The following is a 20,522-nucleotide window of genomic DNA, read 5'->3' on the forward strand; positions in this document are numbered from 1 at the left end:
TTTGGTATCAGAAACCCTCGGTAAGAGAACTACTAACCGCATAACATTAGTCGGTTTTCCGGACCAGTAGACAGGTACACGAAGTCTGCCCATCAAGTTCACATCATAACGACCACCGTCAGTCGGCACGAGCGTTGTCTCTGATAATTCCGCTGGAATATTAAAGTCATCATCAGCTCACTATACTCCACTGAGGGTATCGCCTACTCTAAGTTAGACTATGTGATAGTGAATGGTGACCTAGTGTGGGTTGACTTCACATATATCTTTGACTTTCTCGATCAGCATCACGATGTTTTCCTTCACCGTAATAACATAAGATGTACATATGTTGATTGCAAAGAATGGTATATGCCAGGATTTGAACCCAGGAGATGCAGAGAAGTGCTTAACCCCTGAGCCATCAATGTACCCAAGGTTAAACATTCAAACAACTCCTCTATCTTATTCTCTTAGAAGAAACTCACAATATCTTTTATAAACAAAACTTACGGCTAACGAAGGCATTTTCCAGAGCACTGGAATCGACAGTAGAGAAACCTTTCCATAATGACTTCCCCTCACAATCGACACGGTAGAACCAGTGATGTTTGACAGGACTGTACTCTCCGGATGAACGATTCTGGAACACGTAGAAGGGTACATTAAGATGTGATAAAATTATCTGGCCTGGTGACACTGCTATATGCCAGAAAACCTATTAAGATATAAAAAAACATAAGAAAATATAAAACAGGACTAACTGGGAGTTTCTAAGACTAAAAGCTATGCATATATCGTCATTCCTGTCACCTTTGACAAAATAGATAACAATATATTTCAAACTCGGATTTCGGTCTTAGAAACTCAGTTTGAATATTCTATTCTAGCACTGGCTGTCACTCGCGACTCAGTCTGCGCGGAGTTAAAACCCTAATTAGCAGTCTATGTGTTCTTCCAGACTATGTTCTTCATCTATGCCAAATTGCAGCGAAATCCATACAGTCGTTCTAGATATAATTTCAAACAAACATACATCCATCTAAACATTCGCATTTATAATATAACAAGCTATCGCCTGAGACTTCGTCTGCGCTGAATTAAAAACAAACGTAATAAATAACCTATGTGTTCTTCCAGACTATGTTCTACATCTATACCATATTTCAGCGAGATCCATACAGTCGTTCTGGAGATACCTTCAATCATCCATCTATCTAAACATTCGCATTTATAATACTAGTAAGATTAAGTAAGAAGTAAGATAGAAGAAGTCTTAATAAATATACAAATACCTCAGTAATCATAGTGACATTTTCTTCTTTTTCCTCTTCTATCGTTATATTATCAAAATTAACTGTAAACGATCTATCACCTGATGTTTCCTTTTTAGTTTCCATATTAACCTCTTTCTTTAATTCACAATTATCTTCGTTCATATATTGTTTAATTTTAACGTTATTTTTACCTAATTTTAAATTTTCGATATTTATATCTTTAACTACCCCACTTTCTAAGCTACAGCAATGCTTACAAGTTTCTATAATATCTACTTTGTTGCATTCAGTATTTGATAGAGGAGTTTCTAAATTTATGTCAGAATCTGATACAATTGGAATTTCTATATTTTTTGTGTCTATTTTATTATTAAAAGAATCATTGTCGTAAAGAACTGTGAAATAATTAACAGTTCTTACTATTTGTTCTTTTGGAATGGATTCAATGTTTGCTGGCGATGTTAAATCTTTGATCAAATTCATGTTAGATACGTATTTATCTTGTGGAATGTTTGATTTATCACATTTAGTTGATGAAGTCATGTCGTGTCTATAATGATTTTCCGATTGGCTTAATTCAAAAAAAGACTTCGATGGATCATTTTGGGATGGTGATGTAAAGTAACTCGATAGTCTACTAAAGTCACAAACATCAGGACTTTTACGCGATGGCTCCGGTTCAATGTTTTTTGAATCCGATGATTCTGTAATTTTAGTTTCTTCAGATGCTGCTTCAGTAGTCTCTTCAATATTTTCTTGATCTTTTTTTGTTCCAAAAACAGTTGCAAAATCTGGTAATTTCACATTACTTTCTGTTGTATCCGTTGTTAAGACGACTTTAGATATGTTCATTATCTCATTGGTCGATTCTTCTGTTATATTGGCATTGTTTTCATTGGCAGGTTTATCATTTTTTTCAGTAGAAATGTATGAATATGTTAATGATGAAGATTCCGGTTGCGGCAAATATATGTTACTGTCAGGCAAAACGTAAGTTATTGGCTTTTGGCTGGGATTAATATCTGGTGTTGCAAATGCATTATAATTTTCATTTGGTATAATATAAAATTGTTTCGGATATAGAGATTCAAAGCCAGGCGGTACTTTCACAATTGTCATAGGATGTTGGGATTCTGAGATATTCAGATTTGAAACAGATTGAGAAGTCAATGAGTTTCTGTAGAAATTTTCTACCGCGTAATTTCCAGTGTCGAAGTACGAAGCAATAGTTGTTGATGGACTCGTTGAAGTGGCCACTTCGTATAATTTTGAACTTTCGGTAGTTTTAAACACATCATGACTTTGATCTAGTGTTTCCTCCATTTTCTTATATTTCTCAATTCTATTAGTAAACGTATCACTATCTGGAATCGATTCTTCGGAACTTTTCTCTCTTTCTCTGAACTCAATTTTATCGTCATCCGTTTCTGAAGGTTCGATTACGTTATCATCGTAGATAGGGAAGTCTTTTGTCGCATCTTGTTCTATAGAGTGAACATCTAAACCACTTTCATCGGAATTTGCATCCTCTTCAGCCGGAGGAGCTGATGGAGTACTCATTTCCCTTGCAAATTCTGTTAGCGGTTCATCAAAACAACTTTGATATTCAGCTTTGATTTCATCACTTGCATTATTTGGCATATTGTCTGCGGTAAAAACATTAGGACCAGTCAATTCAGGTTCTTCTACAAGCCATTCGTAATTTTTGGGAACTGCTGAACTATTGGTAAAACCATCCATAAAGTCTTCTTCTTGTTCTTGTAGGGTCTCTATGGTTTCTTCTGTCATATATGAGATTTCGTCACATTGATCAGGATCAAAATCATTCGTATTTACGTCTGGACTTTCATTTGCAGTAAATGGTACTTCAACAGGATTAGATAGTTGTATTGGTGCTATTATATTTTCAATCAGTTGATCTGTTAGATTTTCAACTTCCTTTTCTTCAGGCTTATTAACCTCTCTACAAGTTTCGCAAATACTTAAGTCATGGTCACTTTCTTCTTCCTTCAACACCGTCTCTAAGACATTTTCTACAACTTGCTTCTCAGTAGATAAAGGTCTATCAAAGAAATCTGCTGCATTCTGATCAAAGATGAACCCTTGATGGGCTTTAGAATCGACGAATACATCTGTTTGAGTTGGCTCTTTATTATTAATAGCAGTAGCTTGACTATCGAATGTAGAGCCGCTAGGTAAGTTTGACGACGATTTAAAATATATAAACCCAATATCATCCCATTTAGGCATTTGTGGTTCTCTTACATTACTCGCGGTTTCTTCAGTATTGGTAACCTTTGGTATATTATTTTTAATTTCTGGCTTGTATAAATCCTCTTTAGAACTTTCATCTTTCTTATCAGAAGGAAAACATTCCGATAATTTCATATTCGAAGCTTCATCCGATTTAAAATTCATTAGAGACGTTTTATCATCTTTTTTCGCATGCAATAAATGTTGCATTGGTACATTAGCTTGAAATCCTGAATCAGAAAAGAAGGATCTATCACATAAATTTGATTCTGTTACTTGTGGTTTGTAAGGATCGAAATGAACATTCGAATTAGTATTTGGGTTTGCAAATATTTGATTAAAACTAGTCATTTCAATGTTAGATTTCGCTGTTTCCTTTTCTTGGGTTGCATAATTTTTATTAATTTTTGTTCCAACAGCTTTCAAATCTTCTTTCTTGTTCGATCCATAAGATGAATCTACAGCCCAAGGGGATTTTTGATTTGCTTCAGTATTGTAACTATGAACAGGTTTATCAGAGCTTTTTGAAGCTTCTTGAAAATAAATATATGGGCCTGGTTGTCTAATAGTATTATCAGGTAATTGGTAATTATAAGCGAACGATTGTGATGCTGGTTCGGCAGTAGGCACGTATATTTCTAAATTACTATTATCTCGTTCTTGTGAAGTTTTCTGTAATGGAAATGATCCGTATACATTTTCTTGATTAGCTGCGTCCATTTTAGTATAATTATAAGCTGGATCGAAGAATGTTGTAACTGAATTTTGAATCTTATTAAGATCGATGGAGCTAAGCTTAGATTTCAAAGAACCAATGATTCCAAAACCTTTGGATTCTTGCTGAGTATTTTCAAAATATTCCGTTGTCTGTCTGCTCAAATCGAAAGCTGTATTGAATTCAGATTGTACATGGCTTTGAGTTTGTGGTTGAGGATTATTAAAATGTTGATAAACTCCTACATTGCCAGCCAGTTCCGTTGCAGTAAAGGGATCTTTAGATTGAACTGAAGCCGTTATTCCGGAATCATCAGAAAACTGTTGGGCTGGTAATTGTGGTGTGTATAAAGATCCTTGGAAAGTGTCAGCCTGTTCGGTATAAATAGTCGGTTTTATATTATTACTAATATTACCAACACCTTCAATAGGGCCTGAATAATATTGTGGTTTTTTCATTGTCATTCTGAAATTATTGCTTGCGATCTTTGGAGGTTCTCGTATATTTTTAGTTGGATCCGAAGCAGCAATTTTAGGTTCAAATAATGTTTTATTAACAGTAGCAATATTTGGAACTTCATTTATTTTTCGACCTGTATTTGAATCTGTTATAGCACTTTGATTATAGAATTTTGGTGGTGGCGGCAATGATTCTGACTTGGACGATTTATTTAGTTTTTCACCTAATAATTCATCAGCCAGATTAGTTATCGGTGGATCTAGATTCATTTGTGATAGCTGTTTTACAGCTAGATCTGCTGGTGATGATATCTTCTGAGGAATATCAATAGGACTATGCCCTTTAATATTTTCCAATATACTTCCTTGAGGGATTTCTTTTGATACAAATATTGACATATTTGATCCATACGTTGCAGGTTTAATGATATTTGATGTTATATTTGCAATACCCGAATGTTTTTTAGGATCAATTATAAAGCTTTTATCAGGTTTTTCCGATGTAATTCCATGGTAATTCATAGCACACACAGATGTCTCAGGTTGATGTACGTTAGGCTCAATTACAAAACTCATATCTCTTTCTTGTGAAATAATTCCTCGAAGTTTCGTGGCACTTGGTTTATACACAGGATGTTGCATTTTAGATTCAATAATAGTAGTATCCGGTTTATCTTGTGTCATTCCTTGATACGTACTTGATACAGTTTCAGGTTGTGATTGAATATCAGACGGTACAAATATATTTTGCAATGGAGCTGAAAGTGGTACTTGTGGTTTTATAATAGGATTATTAGCAGCAATACGCCTTGCTATAGAAGGTGGTAAAACTGATCGTACACTATTCTGATCAGATTTTGTTTGATTTGAAAACATCGGTGGTGGAGGAATAACAGACATGTTAGACTGTGGTACTGTTTGAGGTGCATTTGGTTGCATTGTAAAAATTGTATCTTTCTGTATATTATCTATAGATTGCCATTTGTTAATATTATCCATAGATACTGTCAGATTATCTATAATTGTCTTTTGTTCGTATCCAGATTGATTTTGTTCTGGATAATTTGATGGATATTGTGCCATATTATTATTTGATCCGAACTGAGTAACATCAACATTTTTGTTTGTTCCAGTTATTTCAATCGTATTCTCGTCATGTATTCTAGTCGATGTATCCGACTTCTGTGTTTCAGGAGCGTAAAATGGGACATTAACATGAGCTGGCTGGTTTGCTATATTTTGTGATGAATCTGCGGATCTTAGACCTGGTATTTGCGCGTACATTTTCTTCTTAGTTGTTATTCGATAGTTTGATGCTGTACCTGTAACAAGAGATGTTATAATTAGTTATATTCTTATTCCTTATTTAATGTTTTTTTTATAATGAGCAGCGGGAACACCGAGGTGTTCCACGACTCTCATGGACATCAGCAATAGAGGAACCGCAGATGCGTTGACAACCTTTGAGATGGTGATACGCTCACTTCTTAAAAGGCGTTATAATTGAAAAAGTAACTGTCTGTCGTTTCACGCAAAAACTTTCAAATCGATTTAAATGCGATTTGGTACACAAATAGTCTACAGCTGAAATAACCGTTTTTTAATACTTGTATATAAATATATAAGGTACATACACTTTTAAAACATTTTTTTCAATTTTTGTATGTAAATTTGATACAGCTCTGAAACAGCTGGACTGATTTTAATGGGACTTTATTGGCCAGTAGCTGATGTAATAAGGAGTAACTTATGGTAGGTTTATTTTAGAAAAATAAAGTTATATTGCAATATCCATGTCCAGTACGCGCATCTCAAAGACAGTATTTCTAGACTAAGTCGCGGGCACCGCTAGTTAAAATCCCTAATATTCCAGGAGAAAGTTATCAGTTATATAAAACACTGGTGCTTACACAACATCTCATTACAGCCTACACTGTCACTCCGACACTGGATCTGAGACTTATAATTATTAAGTTTCACACAGTATTAGCAAACTCGTCTTACTAAAGCCTGTTTTCCACTAGGAATAAGATGTAATGGGGCACAGCAATAAACGATATAAAGACAAGAAACACGATTAATTTAAAATAACAATAATTGTAATCCTATGATATTCAGGGGAAGAATACAAAATCAAATAACACCTCACTCGTTCAAAATTACTTGTCCTTTAACAAACCCATTCATACATACGCGCGAAAGACATAATTCTTCTAAATTAGTCGGGTAAAAACATAGACTATTTTCACCTTTACTTCTAAGTCATTTACTGCCGTATCATTATTCATCATCAGCTCACTATACCTCCCCACTGAGGGGCTCGGAGCCTACCCAAGTTAGAGTTGACTAACCATAGTCAACCACGCTGGCCAAGTGCGGGTTGACTTCACACATATCTTTGAATTTCTTGAAATGTGCAGCATCACGATGTATTCCTTCACCGTAAGAATATCGGATAAATGTACACGTGTAAATCGAAAATCGAAAAACATACTGGTACATGACGGGCTTTGAACCCAGAACCTGCAGATTCAAGTCAAGTGTTTGACCCCTGAGCCACCGACGCTCTATCATTATTGCTTATTCAAAAATGAAGTAGGCTTTTCGTCATCGTTATGTCACAACTAGCTGTCGCCCGGGAAGAATTAAAAAAAAACATAATTAGTAGTCCATGTGTTCTTCCAGACTATGTTCTACATCTATGGCATTTTACATCAAGATCCATTCAGCTGTTCTGGAGATACCTTCTAACATACATTCATCTTAACATTCGCATTTTTAAATATCAACTTATAATATTTAGTTACCGTATTCTTAATATATAATTTCATATATAGAATAAAAAATTATACAAAATATATTATATTAAAAATAGAACACCACCGGCTGCGGAATCCCATGACTCAAACAACCAGTGGTGAGGGCTGCAGACAGGAACCTTATCACGATGCGTGCGATTTCTAGGATAACTGCCTTTTATATAGGGTCCTTAATCCAACTGTGTAGCGAGAGCTTCTTGAGATGTTGGTCGAAGCTCTTCGCTATCAGTCCATTCATGGTTACGACTATCGGAATAATGGTAGTCGATTTCATACGCCACATGGCGGTAACCTCGTGAGCCAAATCGCATTGTGCATTTATATTATTAGTAAGATTAGTATAAGATTTTTGCGTCTACGCGCAATAAATGCATAAATTTTCTCTATGACGATTCGATGTACTGTCATAAATACTTGTCATAGGACCACTGATCAAATATTTGTATATTGTTGTATTTGGCTGATAATGTACAAATCTTGTGCCCGTGTTTGCTTCATGTAATATTTTATTTGCAACTCAAACTTGCCACTCTATTACGCAGACGTTCGAGACTGTCAAGTAGCGTATTTGTCAAATGCTTTGTACATCTATACTAACATTATAAATCGGAAGAGGTTGTTTGTTTAAACGCGCCAACTTCAGTAACTACTGGTCCGATTTGAAAAATTCTTTTTTGTTGGATAGTCCATTAATAGAGGAAGGCTTTAGGCTATATAACATTACGCTGCGACCAATAGAAGCGAAGCGTCAGTGAGAAATGTTAGAAAAACGGGGAAAATTTTTCGTTAGACTCTCTAAAACTCGAGATTCGCTGAACGGATTATCTTGGTATTGAAATGTTCGTGGAAGTCTTAAGTTCTTTTGTTTCATTTCACGCGGACGGAGTCGTGGGCGATAACTAGTTATTATTATGTTGACACAATGTCAATAAACAATTTTTACAGCAGAATGGTATTTGCTGTACGTTCAACATATACTAAAAACCGACATAGTCTTGTCAATTGAGAAAAAAAAATCTGCAACTTGAACAATAGTTACTTTACGATTCTTTAAGATATGCAGTGATGATTGTAATTTATCGGTTACGTCACTTAAAAGGTTTACACACGTGAGGTTGAAAAGGTCGTGGTATGGCCGTGAGAACTACAGACGGTTTGGCGCCCATATCTAAGATTAATAATGACGTAACAAAAAAAAAACGTTGACTATTTTAATCAATATATCAGCTGGTATCGAGCTGTACATGCGACTGCGTTTAGTAGTCGGAAACACTATCATGATTATCTTTGCATTTTTCTGCGCTTCTATTGGTCGCTGCGTAATGTTATATAGCCTAAAGCCTTCCTCTATAAATGGACTAACCAACAAAAAAATAATTTTACAAATCGGACCAATAGTTCCTGAGATTAGCGCGTTTAAACAAACTCTTCCGCTTTATAATATTAATATAGATGATCCGAAAGTTTGTTAAGAGCCAGTTAGATTGCTCGTTTTTCTTTTCTTCTTCGTTAGTCTGGAAGAACACATAGGTTGCTATTTTTTTAATTCCGTGCAGACGTAGTCGCTGGCGACCGCTAGTATTAGAATACTTAAAAGATATGCTAGTAATTTAACCTAAAATCTACTAAAATCTGCCGACAATTTATCAAGGACTTGGACAACTAATCAAAATTGTCATAAGAGATTTATTAAAAAATAGAATACAGTAAAGACACTTACCTAAAGGCGGTTTTGTGGGCGGCGGTGCCACTTCCTTAACATCTGGTACGCTCATCAGAGGTACACCAACGTCTTGAGTTTTTTGAATCTGTTCATTCGGAACTCCTGGTACTAGATCTGGTACCGGTTTCACATCGGTGTGCTCCCTCTTCATACTCAGCATATTAGAAAAGGAGCTAAACACAGCACTAGCAACTTGTGGCAACACTGTTGGTAATTGTGAGAAATTCTGCGCAATATCAGCTGTTAGACTATGTTGAAATTCTTCAGTACTTTTATCAGGTTCATTCAAATTTATCTCTTCTAGATTTTCCTCTACTGCAGCTAAATTTTCAGCTTCTTTTACAGCACTATTAATAGGCGCACTGACATATCTAGTACCGTGGAGTCTAGCAAAATATTCATTCACGTCGAAATCATCTTCAGTATTATGTGAAGCTTTTGACATGGTTGTACTACGTGATTCCATTGTATTATTATTATCAAGATTTTTTTGAGCATTTGACGGGTTTGGATTGATATTGGTTAGTTTATGAGAATGGTATATATTAGAATTTGAGTCACCGGATGATAAATCTAATTGAGTCTGTTCGGGGTCCCTCAGGGAACGCGCTTGGGGACCGGTTTGGTTATCTGTAACAAAAGAAAGAGAAATTTTAATAAACCTTAAATAAAATTAAAAGAACGCCTTCGGACATTAACTTCATAAGTTTAACATAAATCTACCATTACAACTTGCAGCAAGATAAGATATTAAGCTGTTTAAATTTCCAATATCAAACTAAGGACGACTGCCCATCCATAAGGACCCATCGGTCGGCCCAGGTACCGCTGGCGAGACGCCGTATAGCTGGATCTGCGGGAGCTACAAACGATGGACTGGCAGGAGAAGGCACAAGACAGGCGACTTTGGCGATCTCTTGTGTCGGAGGGCAAGACCCGCTTTGGGTCGATGCGTCAGCGGAGTAAGTAAGTAATCCAAGGACAAGTTTGTTGATTACTAGCAATCTATTACACGGACTTTGCCAGTGCAGGATTAAAAAAGTAGCCTACATGCTCGCATGCATCAGCAACCTTCTAGTCAAAGTCCCATCAAAATCTCTCCATCCGTTCTGGAGATTACCCGGAACAAACTCGGACTTGTGGACAGAGAGATCGCGAAACAAGTTTTTTATACACAGAGATACTGCTATTTTAATCATATATATATAATAAGAAATATAGTATAGAATAGGATAGAATAACCAACAATAAGAAAACTTCATTACCATACTAAAGTGCTAAACAAAATAAAAAAATGAATCGACAAATCAAGTTAAAATGAAAAGTTAACTCAACCTTGAGCAAAGCTTATATTTTTTTTTTATCTTATCTAACAATACAAACGCAATAAGGAAAGGCTACAAAGGATATAATTCGTCAGAATTAACACGTGGCTTTCAATTTCAATGACTAGTAAATAATATCAGAAAACGTGCATATTTATTCAACTATCTATTTCCCGCAACTTCGTCAACGTGGAATAAAATAGCCTATATTCTATACGTTCTACATGTCCCCACTGAGGGTCTCAGAGCCATACAGTGCCGGTGTACTGGCGCATCACTAGCCTAATTAAAATATCAATGTTTATGTCCCCTCACTACATCTGACACTTGACTTTGTAATGAAAGCGCGCCATTCGCGCCAAAGGATTCCAATTAATAAAGTCTAAAAATGACCAGGACATAGTGAATGCTGGCAGAGTGCGGGTTGACTTCACACATATCTTTGACTTTCTCAGATATGAGCATCACAATTTCCTTCACTGTAACATCGGATCAATGTACATATGTAAATCAAACACATTGGTACATTGGGATTCCAACCCAGGACCTGCAGATTACAAGTTATCTGCTTTACCCCTGAGCCACCGACACTCTATAACATCATATACCTTCTATTAAAAGTTACGTCAAAATCGTTCCAGCCGTATTGCGAACAGACAGACAAAAATTAACTATTCTTTATAAGTAACGTAAGTAAATATAGATTTAAAGTATTATTGTACCGAGTCTTTCCAAGGACTGTGCTTACGTAATTTTGATCACTTCAATGTAACTTAAGTGTTTGGATATACAGCGTATCCCGAAATTCAATAAGCAGCTACTGGTGTATAGATAGGTCTATTGGATATACAGCGTGTCCCAAAATTCAATAAGACGCTACTGGTGTATAGACAGGTCGTTTGGATATACGGCGTGTCCCAAAATTCAATAAGACGCTACTGGTGTATAGATACGTCGTCTGGATATACAGCGTGTCCCAAAATTCAATAAGACGCTACTGGTGTATAGATAGGTCGTTTGGATATACAGCGTGTGCCAAAATTCAATGATAAGCCATTCAGCCGTTTTTGAGATACCTTCAAACAAACATCTAAACATTCGCATCTATAATATTGTTAAGTATTATTTCCTAGTATGTTAGTGCTAATTACCATTCGTTTAAATTACCTAGAGTTAGCAAATTATAGCTTCAATTTAGTTCAGACAAATGTCACAAAACCAGTTTTAAATATATGTTTATTTCTAAGGCTAAAGTTTTGTAGTTGTAAATAAAATTAAATAGAATCTAGTCTGTATTTGTTTAGTACTTAAAGTTGAATTTCATTTGTATGAATGTTCTAGGTTTAAATGTCTCAAATACAAGGATTGGTTAATACGTTAAACGATTACTATTTAAAAGTTTTATTTTTATATAATTAGGTAGCAAGCGGTTATCTGGATTCGCCAAAATAGCGAAGCGATAGTTGGCCATTGACATACACAATTGCGGATACGTTCGTATCATCATCAACATCAGCTGTACGTCCCCACCGAGGGGATGGAGTCTACCCTAAGTTAAGGGTGACTAGGACATAGATGGCCACGATGGCCAAGTGCGGGTTGACTTTACACATTTGACTTTCTCAGATATGTGCAGCATCACGATGTTTTCATTCACCGTAAGAACTTCGCATAACTGTACATATGCAAATCGGAAATCGAAAGACACATTGGTACATAGCGGGATTCGAACCCAGGGCCTGCAGATTGCAAGTCTTAACACTACTGAGGTGGGAACGTTTTTCCTTCCTATGCGTTCCCTCGTCCATTCAAATCCACTTTCCTTCCTATCCTCTCTTTATAGGCAAAGGGTGAAGGGGGAAAGGGAGTAGAATGAGTTCTCGAACACACACTCATTAAGTAGTTGTAATGAGTTATGACTTAAGGCGCATCTTCTTTACGGTCATAGTATTGGTAGAGGACGAGAAGCAGAGCGCAAGGAATATTTCTGCTGTCTTCTTCATTTGAAAACTTATCTGTATATAAAATAATCAATTGCCGTTCGTTAGTCTTGTAAAACTCGAGAAGGGCTTAACGGATTTATCTTATCTTAGTCTTGAAATGTTCGAGGAGGTCTAGGGAAGGTTTAAAAGGTGAAAAAAATCATTCCACGCTGACGGAGTCAGGGGCGACAGGTAGTTTGTAATAAATAGTGGTATTAGCTTTGGTAGGCGTTGAGGTTACATACTAAGAAAGCTATAAGTAAAAAAATTGTATTGTACGATAGAAATTTCTCGAACTTGTTACCATTATTCAACTATATAAGGATTAATGAAAACAAGTACAGTTGCAAACAAAAATGGTTCATATCAGAATAAATATTACTAATATTATAAATGCGAATGTTTAGATGTTTGTTTGAAGATATCTCCAGAACAACTCAACGGATCTTGATGAAATTTGTCATACATATAGAACATAGTCTGGAAGAACACATAGACTCATAATTAAGTTTTATTTTAATACCGCGCAGAAGCAGTTGCTGGCGACAGCTAATTATTTTTTTATATCATAAGGTGGCAAACGATCGAGCGGTCACCTAAAATCGCTGAAATATCGAAGTGACCGTTGCCCATAGACATACGCAATTGCATGCGTTGCCTACTTTTAATCGACGGAGGAGAGGATGCACAGAGAGAAAATATTTTCCCTTCCCATGCATCCTCTCATCCGGAAAGTCCATTTCCATTTCCCATCCTTTCCTTATAAGAAAAAGGGTGGGAAGGGTATGAGGACTAAATTAGGCCTACGGGACGCACACTCATCAGACTGTAGTTGGAATTGCTTCGCACTTGACGTCTGTCTTCTGTGTGGTCGTGGTATTTCACCGGGCGAGCCGGGCCAGTTCGCGCGAAGATGATAAATCTACCACTGTTAAATTTAATTTCTTAGTATATTTTTCTTCGCTGAGTGTACCGTCTACAATTCTAGACTAGAAAGTCTATATTAGTAGCCAGTTGTTTAAAATCTAGATTGATTTCATTTTCACTACACCTACTGTTTATTAATAAACGTTTTACACTGAGATAAATTAAAATATATAGAGCGTCGGTGGCTCAGTGGTCAAGCACTTGACTTACAATCTGCAGGTCCTGGGTTCGAATCCCGCCATGTACCAATGTGTTTTTGATTTCCGATTTACATATGTACATTTATCCGACGTTCTTACGGTGAAGGAAAACATCGTAATGCTGCACATATCTGAGAAGTAATTCAAAGATATGTGTGAAGTCAACCAACCAGCACTTGACCAGCGTGGTTGACTATGGCCTAATCACCCTTAACTTATTGTAGGCTCCGAGCCCCTCAGAGGGGACGTATAGTGAGCGGATGACGAGATTAAAATATGCAATAAACAATTTTTTGTTTTATAACAGAATGTTCAACGACGCCCAAGAACTGCAATACCAGAGGAACCGCAGATGCGTTGCAGAACTTTGAGATAGTGATAAGGTCGCTTCTTGAAGGACCCTAGGTAGCGGTGATTTAAAGTGATTTACAAGTGAAGTCTTGCACTGAGTCAGCATTCACTATCACATAGTTTCACTTACTTAGGGTAAGATGATGATTATAAAAGCTTATTTTCAAAATAAGTTTGTTAATTTAATTATTTTTAACCGGTTTCTATATCTTACTAATATCACAAATGCGAACGTTTAGATGGATGTTTGTTTGAAGGTATCTCCGTAACGGCTGAACAGATTTTGACGAAATTTGGCATACATGTAGAATATAATCTGGAAGAACACATAGGCTACTTATTATTGTTTTTATTTCCACGCGGACGGAGTAACGGGCGACGGCTAGTTTGTCAATAAATACATTGGCTTGTTTTATTTCATGTAGCAATATAATGACCAATACGTCCATTTTGGTATCTGTCCCACCTATGGGTGTGGTGTAGAGTACGGTCACTTAAAACCAATTACAAAATATGTCGTAGTAAAACAGAAAAATCAGCCATACCTCAATTTGTCTAAATCAATGAAACAATTACCAAAAAAATATCATCAAATCAAAGAATATGCAATGTAAAACAAAGATTTTGTTCATATTAATAGTAGAATTTAGTTGTTTTTCTCCCATTTTTCTATAATAGCACTGTCAATTGCCAAATCTCTCAATGAAACTACTGAAATCAAGCAAAGGTTAACAGTGGTAACAGTGGTAGAGCCCGCTTTAACATCTTCGCAGGAATTGTCCTCGCTCAATGAAATACCACGACCACACAGAAGACAGCCGTCAAGTGGAAGCTATTCTAACTACAGTCTGATGAGTGTCCGTCCTGGAGGCCTAATTTAGTCCTCTTTCCCTTCCCACCCTTTCTCTCATAAGTAAAGGATGGAAAGTGGAAGTGGACTTTCCGGATGAGAGGATGCATGGAAGTGGAAAATATTTTCTTTTTGTGCATCCTCTCCTCCGTCGATTAAAGGTAGGCAACGCATATACAATTGCGTATGTCTATGGGCAACGGTCACTTCGCTATTTCAGCGATTTCTTATGATAAAAAAGGTAGTATATAATTTGTTGATTTTATAACAAGAGACCAGTACATTTAAACAATATGTGTTTTAGTACTGCTGACTAATCGAAATTTTTTTCCTCAATTTTTTCATATGAAAAAGAAAAAACTGTAGCAATTTAAATTTCACACACCTTTAACCAACCAATTTGAATATTACCCAAATTCTCTAACTAACCGTAACATGATTCACACAAGTTTGCGTTGCTGTAACACAGCGGCATTGGATTATCTTCAAAACGGCTTTATTTATTTCCGATATGAACGATTGACTAAAAAACTAATAACCAGGTCAAGTTACGTGTAATATCTGTTTAGCCCACATAAAAACTTTCGCAAACTTTATCTACAGTATATTACTTGTTGAGCAACTAAAAAAAACGTAGTTAGGCCTATGACCACAAAGGTATAAAATTACCGAATTATGCGTAAAATTGTCAGCTTTTGTCCGCGACTCCGTCTGTGCTGAATCAAAAGCAAACTTAATAAGTAGCTTATGTGTTCTTCCAGACTATGTTCTACATCTATGTCAAATTTCAGCAAGATCTATACAGCCGTTCTGGAGATACCTTCTAACATACATTTAAACTTTCGCATTTATAATACTAGCTGTCAACCGTGACTGTCCGGGCGGAATTAAAATAGCCTATGTGTTCTTCCAGACTATGTTCTACATCTATGCCAAATTTCATCACGATCCGTTGAGCCGTTCCGGCGATACCTTCTAACAAACATCCATCGATCCATTTAAATATTCGCATTTATAATACTAGCTGTCACCCGCGCCTCCGTCCGCGCGGGATTAAAAATAGATGTTGGCCGATTCTCAGAGCTACTCAATATGCTCACAAAATTTCATGAGAATCGGTAAAGCCGTTTCGGAGGAGTATTGGAACGAAAATTGTGACACGAGAATTTTATATATAAGACTAGTAAGATTTAAGGACGAAGTCACGTAAAACGGCTAGCAACAAAGAAAGATTAATTTGAACTTAAGACAGCTTTTTCCTTTAGCATTGTCGACAATGACACCGCACGAGACATGTGACTTTGAACTAGAAATATTGACTAGATGATCTTGAATCAAATGGATCGTAATTTACACATACTACGCGTTGTCACTGCCAAAAACATGTCTAACAACATGTTGGCTATCTCTGTTTTACAAAAAGAATGAGAGAGATGGAGATATGTCTTTAAACATATCTTTTATCACTGGAAACCCAATTGTTTAATTCAAAAATGTCTGCATATTTGACCGTGATGTACTAGGCGAACATAAATAAACATGTGTATTAGAAGTTTGAAAGCAGCGCTAATAATGGACATTTTAGCGTTTATTCGACGAACGCTTTTGAATTACTTTTGTTCCATTCACCCTATGGTTTAAACCGCGCGATAAAAATACGTCGCGTTTTAAAAACGCCGCAGTATGGACAGATACTTGAACACATTTTAACGCGCGATATAAAAAGCGCTCGTGCGAATTTATTTTATATCATAAGGTGACAAACGAGCGAGCAGCGATCGTAGACCATAGACACGCGCAATTGCACTTACGTTGCCTATCTTTAATGAACAGAGGAGGGGATGCACAGAAAGAAAATATTTTCCCTTTTCATCCTGAAAATCCACCGATTTAACAGAGAAGATGCGTAAGAAGGGGAAATAGCCTCTTTCTGTGCATTCCTTCTTCGATCTATTAAAGGTTGTTGTAGCTTCGCCATTTCGGCGAATTCAGATGGCCGCTTTCTCGTTTGCCATCTTAATTATAAGAAAAAATTGTTGCCTATCATAACAAGTCAATCAGAATGAAGTATCAGACTCACATAACTTCGAAGATGTCACGCAACTTTTTACGCAATGACGTTGCAAGCGGTCACCAAGTAAACACGCAAAGTAAATAAGACAAGGACATATATATTTGCTAGAAAGAGCAACAAGTTACATTAAATTAAAAAAAATAACATAATTGTTTAAATTGATAAATGACATTTGGAAATTATCACACTAGCTGTCGCCCGCGACTTCGTCCGCACGGAATTAAATAACTTAGTATCCTATATGTTCTTCCAGATTCTAAGATCCATGCAGCCGTTCTAGACATACCTTCTAATAGAAATACATCCATCTAAACATTCGCATTTATATTACTAGCTGTTGCCCGCGACACGGTCCGTGAGCAAAAAAAAAACTTAATTAAAAACCTATGTGTTCTTCCAGACTGTATTCTACACATGTGGAAATTCCATCAAGATCCATACAACCGTTTTGGAGCTACCTTCTAACAAACATCCATCTAAACATTCGCATTTATCTTATATCTTTAAATGAGCAATTCTTGTATATATATAATTGGAATCTCGGAATCGGCTCCAACGATTTTCATAAAATTTAGTATATAGGAGGTTTCGGTGGCGATAAATCCATCTAGCTAGGAATAATTTTTAGAAAATGTCATTTTATTCGTGTTTTATCGATAATCAACTTAAACATAAACATAACTTTTTCTATCGGTAAGATCGAACAATATTATTCATATTTCATCATTTTATTAGTAATTCGTACTTGAATATAATTTCCAAAAAACGCTATTAAAAAAAACAATACCGAGCAAAGCTCGGTCATCCAGGTGCAAATATTAATAAGACAACTTTCTATAAGTTGGTACACCATTGTTATGTTGGTACATTCCAATCAAACAATGTCCCATTCAAATTAACACGCAATAATATAGAAATTGTATTGCCACATCACTATTGCTCAAATCAATCTATTATCACGTAAAACACTTATCTGTCTGTATCATGCCTATATATTTATCAAGCACGTACGAATATTATTAGCAATACATCAATCTATATATATAAAAAAGAAAGTGATGTTAGTTACACTATTTATAACTCAAGAACGACTTTACCGATATGCCTGAAAATTGGTGAGGAGGTAGCTTAGAACCAGGAGACGGACATAGGATATTCATTTTTTTCGAAGTTATGCCTTGAAGAGCTGCTTTTTATTAATCTTACTAATATTATAAATGCGAATGTTTCCATGGATGTGATGTGGATGGATGGATGTTTGAAGACATCTCTAGAACAGCTGAACGGATCTCTCGGACTTTTTTCACAAAGATCTTGATCTGCGAGCGTTGCGTACGCACAATTTACGTTGTGTAGGAAGGGCCTTAAGTGCCATAATTAAGAAAAGAGGATACGCTATAGAGGACGAAAACTTTTTGCATTAAGACAGTGTATTAACACAACACAAGGTTAATAACTTTTTAAAAATATAACCAAATCCGATTGTATTGAAACATACTTGACCGGTCAAAACAACTTCAAGTAATTCCCCAATCATTCATTGGCTAAACCAATTTTTTACTAATAACTTAACACTAATGCGTTAATAATATTGATTAATCAAACTTAGCTTTATTACGCGTCGAAAAAATGCTTAATTCTTTAAGAGAGAATTGAAGTATATTCCATTTTAAATAAACAACTAAATAATTCAAAGACAAAATGATTCTTTCCATAAATGGTTTTACATCAGTCTTTCCCAAAGTGATAACGCCCCCTCATGGGCGCTGCAGGTCTCAAGGGGGGCGGTAAGAGACCCAGAATGAAAATGGCGTTGTGTAGACGCCTGGGGGTGATTTGTAATTTTATTTAGCTAGGAGGCCTCTTAGACAACGACTGCATCAACTCTCGACTCTCAACAACAACTTGTGAAAAAATCTTTATTCTCAAAGTGGGCAGTAGACAAAATAAGTTTGGGAATCACTGGTTTACATCATCATTTCCTAGCCTTTTTTCTTACATAGTTGGCTATTAAACTCCTCCATACATCTCTATCAGCCGTCATATCTGAATTCACTTCTTATACATATCTTAAACACAATAAATACTTTTTTTCTGTTTTCCCCTCCATACATACATCCGAACATCATCAGTATACGTCCCCACTGAGGGTCTCGGAGTCTACCCTAAGTCAGTGACTAGGTCATAGTCTACCATGTTTGCCAAGCGCGAGTTGACTTCACACATATCTTTAAATTTTCACAGATATGTGCAGCATCGCGATCTTTTTCTTCACCGTAACAACATACGATAAATGTACATATGTAAAATTGGTATATGCCGGAATTCGAACACAGGACATGCAGATTACAAGTCAACTGCATAACCCCTGAGCCATCGACGTTCATGCAAACATTAACATCTTACTAAAATTATAAATGCGAATGTTTAGATGGATGGGTGGATGGATGTTTGTTAAAAGATATCTCCAAAACGGCTCAACGGATCTCGATGAAATTTGGTATAGATGTAGAACAAAGTCTGGAAAATCACATAGGCTACTTATCAAGTATTTTTTAATTCCGAACGTAATCGCGGGCAACAGCTAGTATTATCATAAACAGAACATGCACCCCAGTGTAGTCATAATATCAAGATAAGCTATATAGTCATTGAAAAAGATCTGATACTAGGAAAAGTTTTGTCATTCGGTACAGGAAACCTGCAATCAGCGAGCGAGGCGCGTGCTAAGCGGTAGCTTTTAGTCTGCGGTACAAGTTAAAAGCGATGATGCTAAAATAAAAACAAAATCAAATCTTACTAATATTATAAATGCGAAAGTTTTGATGGATGTTTGTTAGGAGGTATCTTCAGAACGGCTGCATGGATTGCGTTGAAATTTGTCATAGATATAGAAAATAGTCTGAAAGAACACATGGGCTACTTATTAAAAATCCGCGCGTATGTACTCGCGGTCGACAGCTAGTGTGATACAATTTTTCAGCCTAAATTGCATTTTTGTTTTCCCGCCATTTACATTTATCCGACATTCTTACGGTGAAGTAAGACATCTTGATGCTGCACATCTTTGAAAAAATTGAAAGATATATGTGAAGTTAATCCGTACTGGGTCAGGTTGACTATGGCCTAGTCACCCCTAACTTAGGGAGGCCCAGAGCTTCAAGAATGGGTGCTGACGAAGAACTATGGATACTAGTAAAAATTACTGTTTGGCATTTGTTTAAAATTAGATAATAAATTAGAATTATATACAAAAAGGATATGTCAACGTCTTTATAATCAAAAACCGCTACCCGCCTTAAACTTGTAGCAGTAAAACATCAAAGGACACCGCAGTATAGTTCGGACGCGCTATGCAACGCAGTATCTTGATAAAACTAGCGCTTTGTTGTTGTTCGTGTGAATAATACACTAGTAAACCCCTTAGAGTTAGTGCTTAAAGGCCTAAAGGTAATGGGTTCAAATGTATAAAATTATTACTGTTAGAAAAAAAATCCTAACACAGTGCCGGTGTCTCGCAACACTATCTCTCGCCTTATTAAAATATCAACGTTTATGTCTCCTCACTACATCTGACACAAGACTTTGT

The 20,522-nt window shown here is 36.2% G+C and overlaps 1 protein-coding gene across 1 annotated transcript in view; it reads right to left on the bottom strand.

Moving 5' to 3' along the window:
- Positions 1-20,522, bottom strand: part of PAPLA1 (Phosphatidic Acid Phospholipase A1) — a 70,812-nt gene that overhangs the window by 10,053 nt on the left and 40,237 nt on the right. Inside the window, exons 2-5 of the mRNA XM_013307051.1 lie at positions 9,222-9,854; positions 1,275-6,004; positions 493-622; positions 38-152 (exon numbers count right to left, since the gene is read on the bottom strand). Of these exons, the coding sequence (XP_013162505.1) occupies positions 38-152; positions 493-622; positions 1,275-6,004; positions 9,222-9,854 (5,608 nt within the window). The remainder of the gene's footprint in view (positions 1-37; positions 153-492; positions 623-1,274; positions 6,005-9,221; positions 9,855-20,522) is intronic.

The sequence above is a fragment of the Papilio xuthus genome, unplaced genomic scaffold (assembly GCF_000836235.2).
Source record: "Papilio xuthus unplaced genomic scaffold, Pxut_1.1 DF829673.1, whole genome shotgun sequence".
NCBI classification, from domain to species: domain Eukaryota; kingdom Metazoa; phylum Arthropoda; class Insecta; order Lepidoptera; family Papilionidae; genus Papilio; species Papilio xuthus.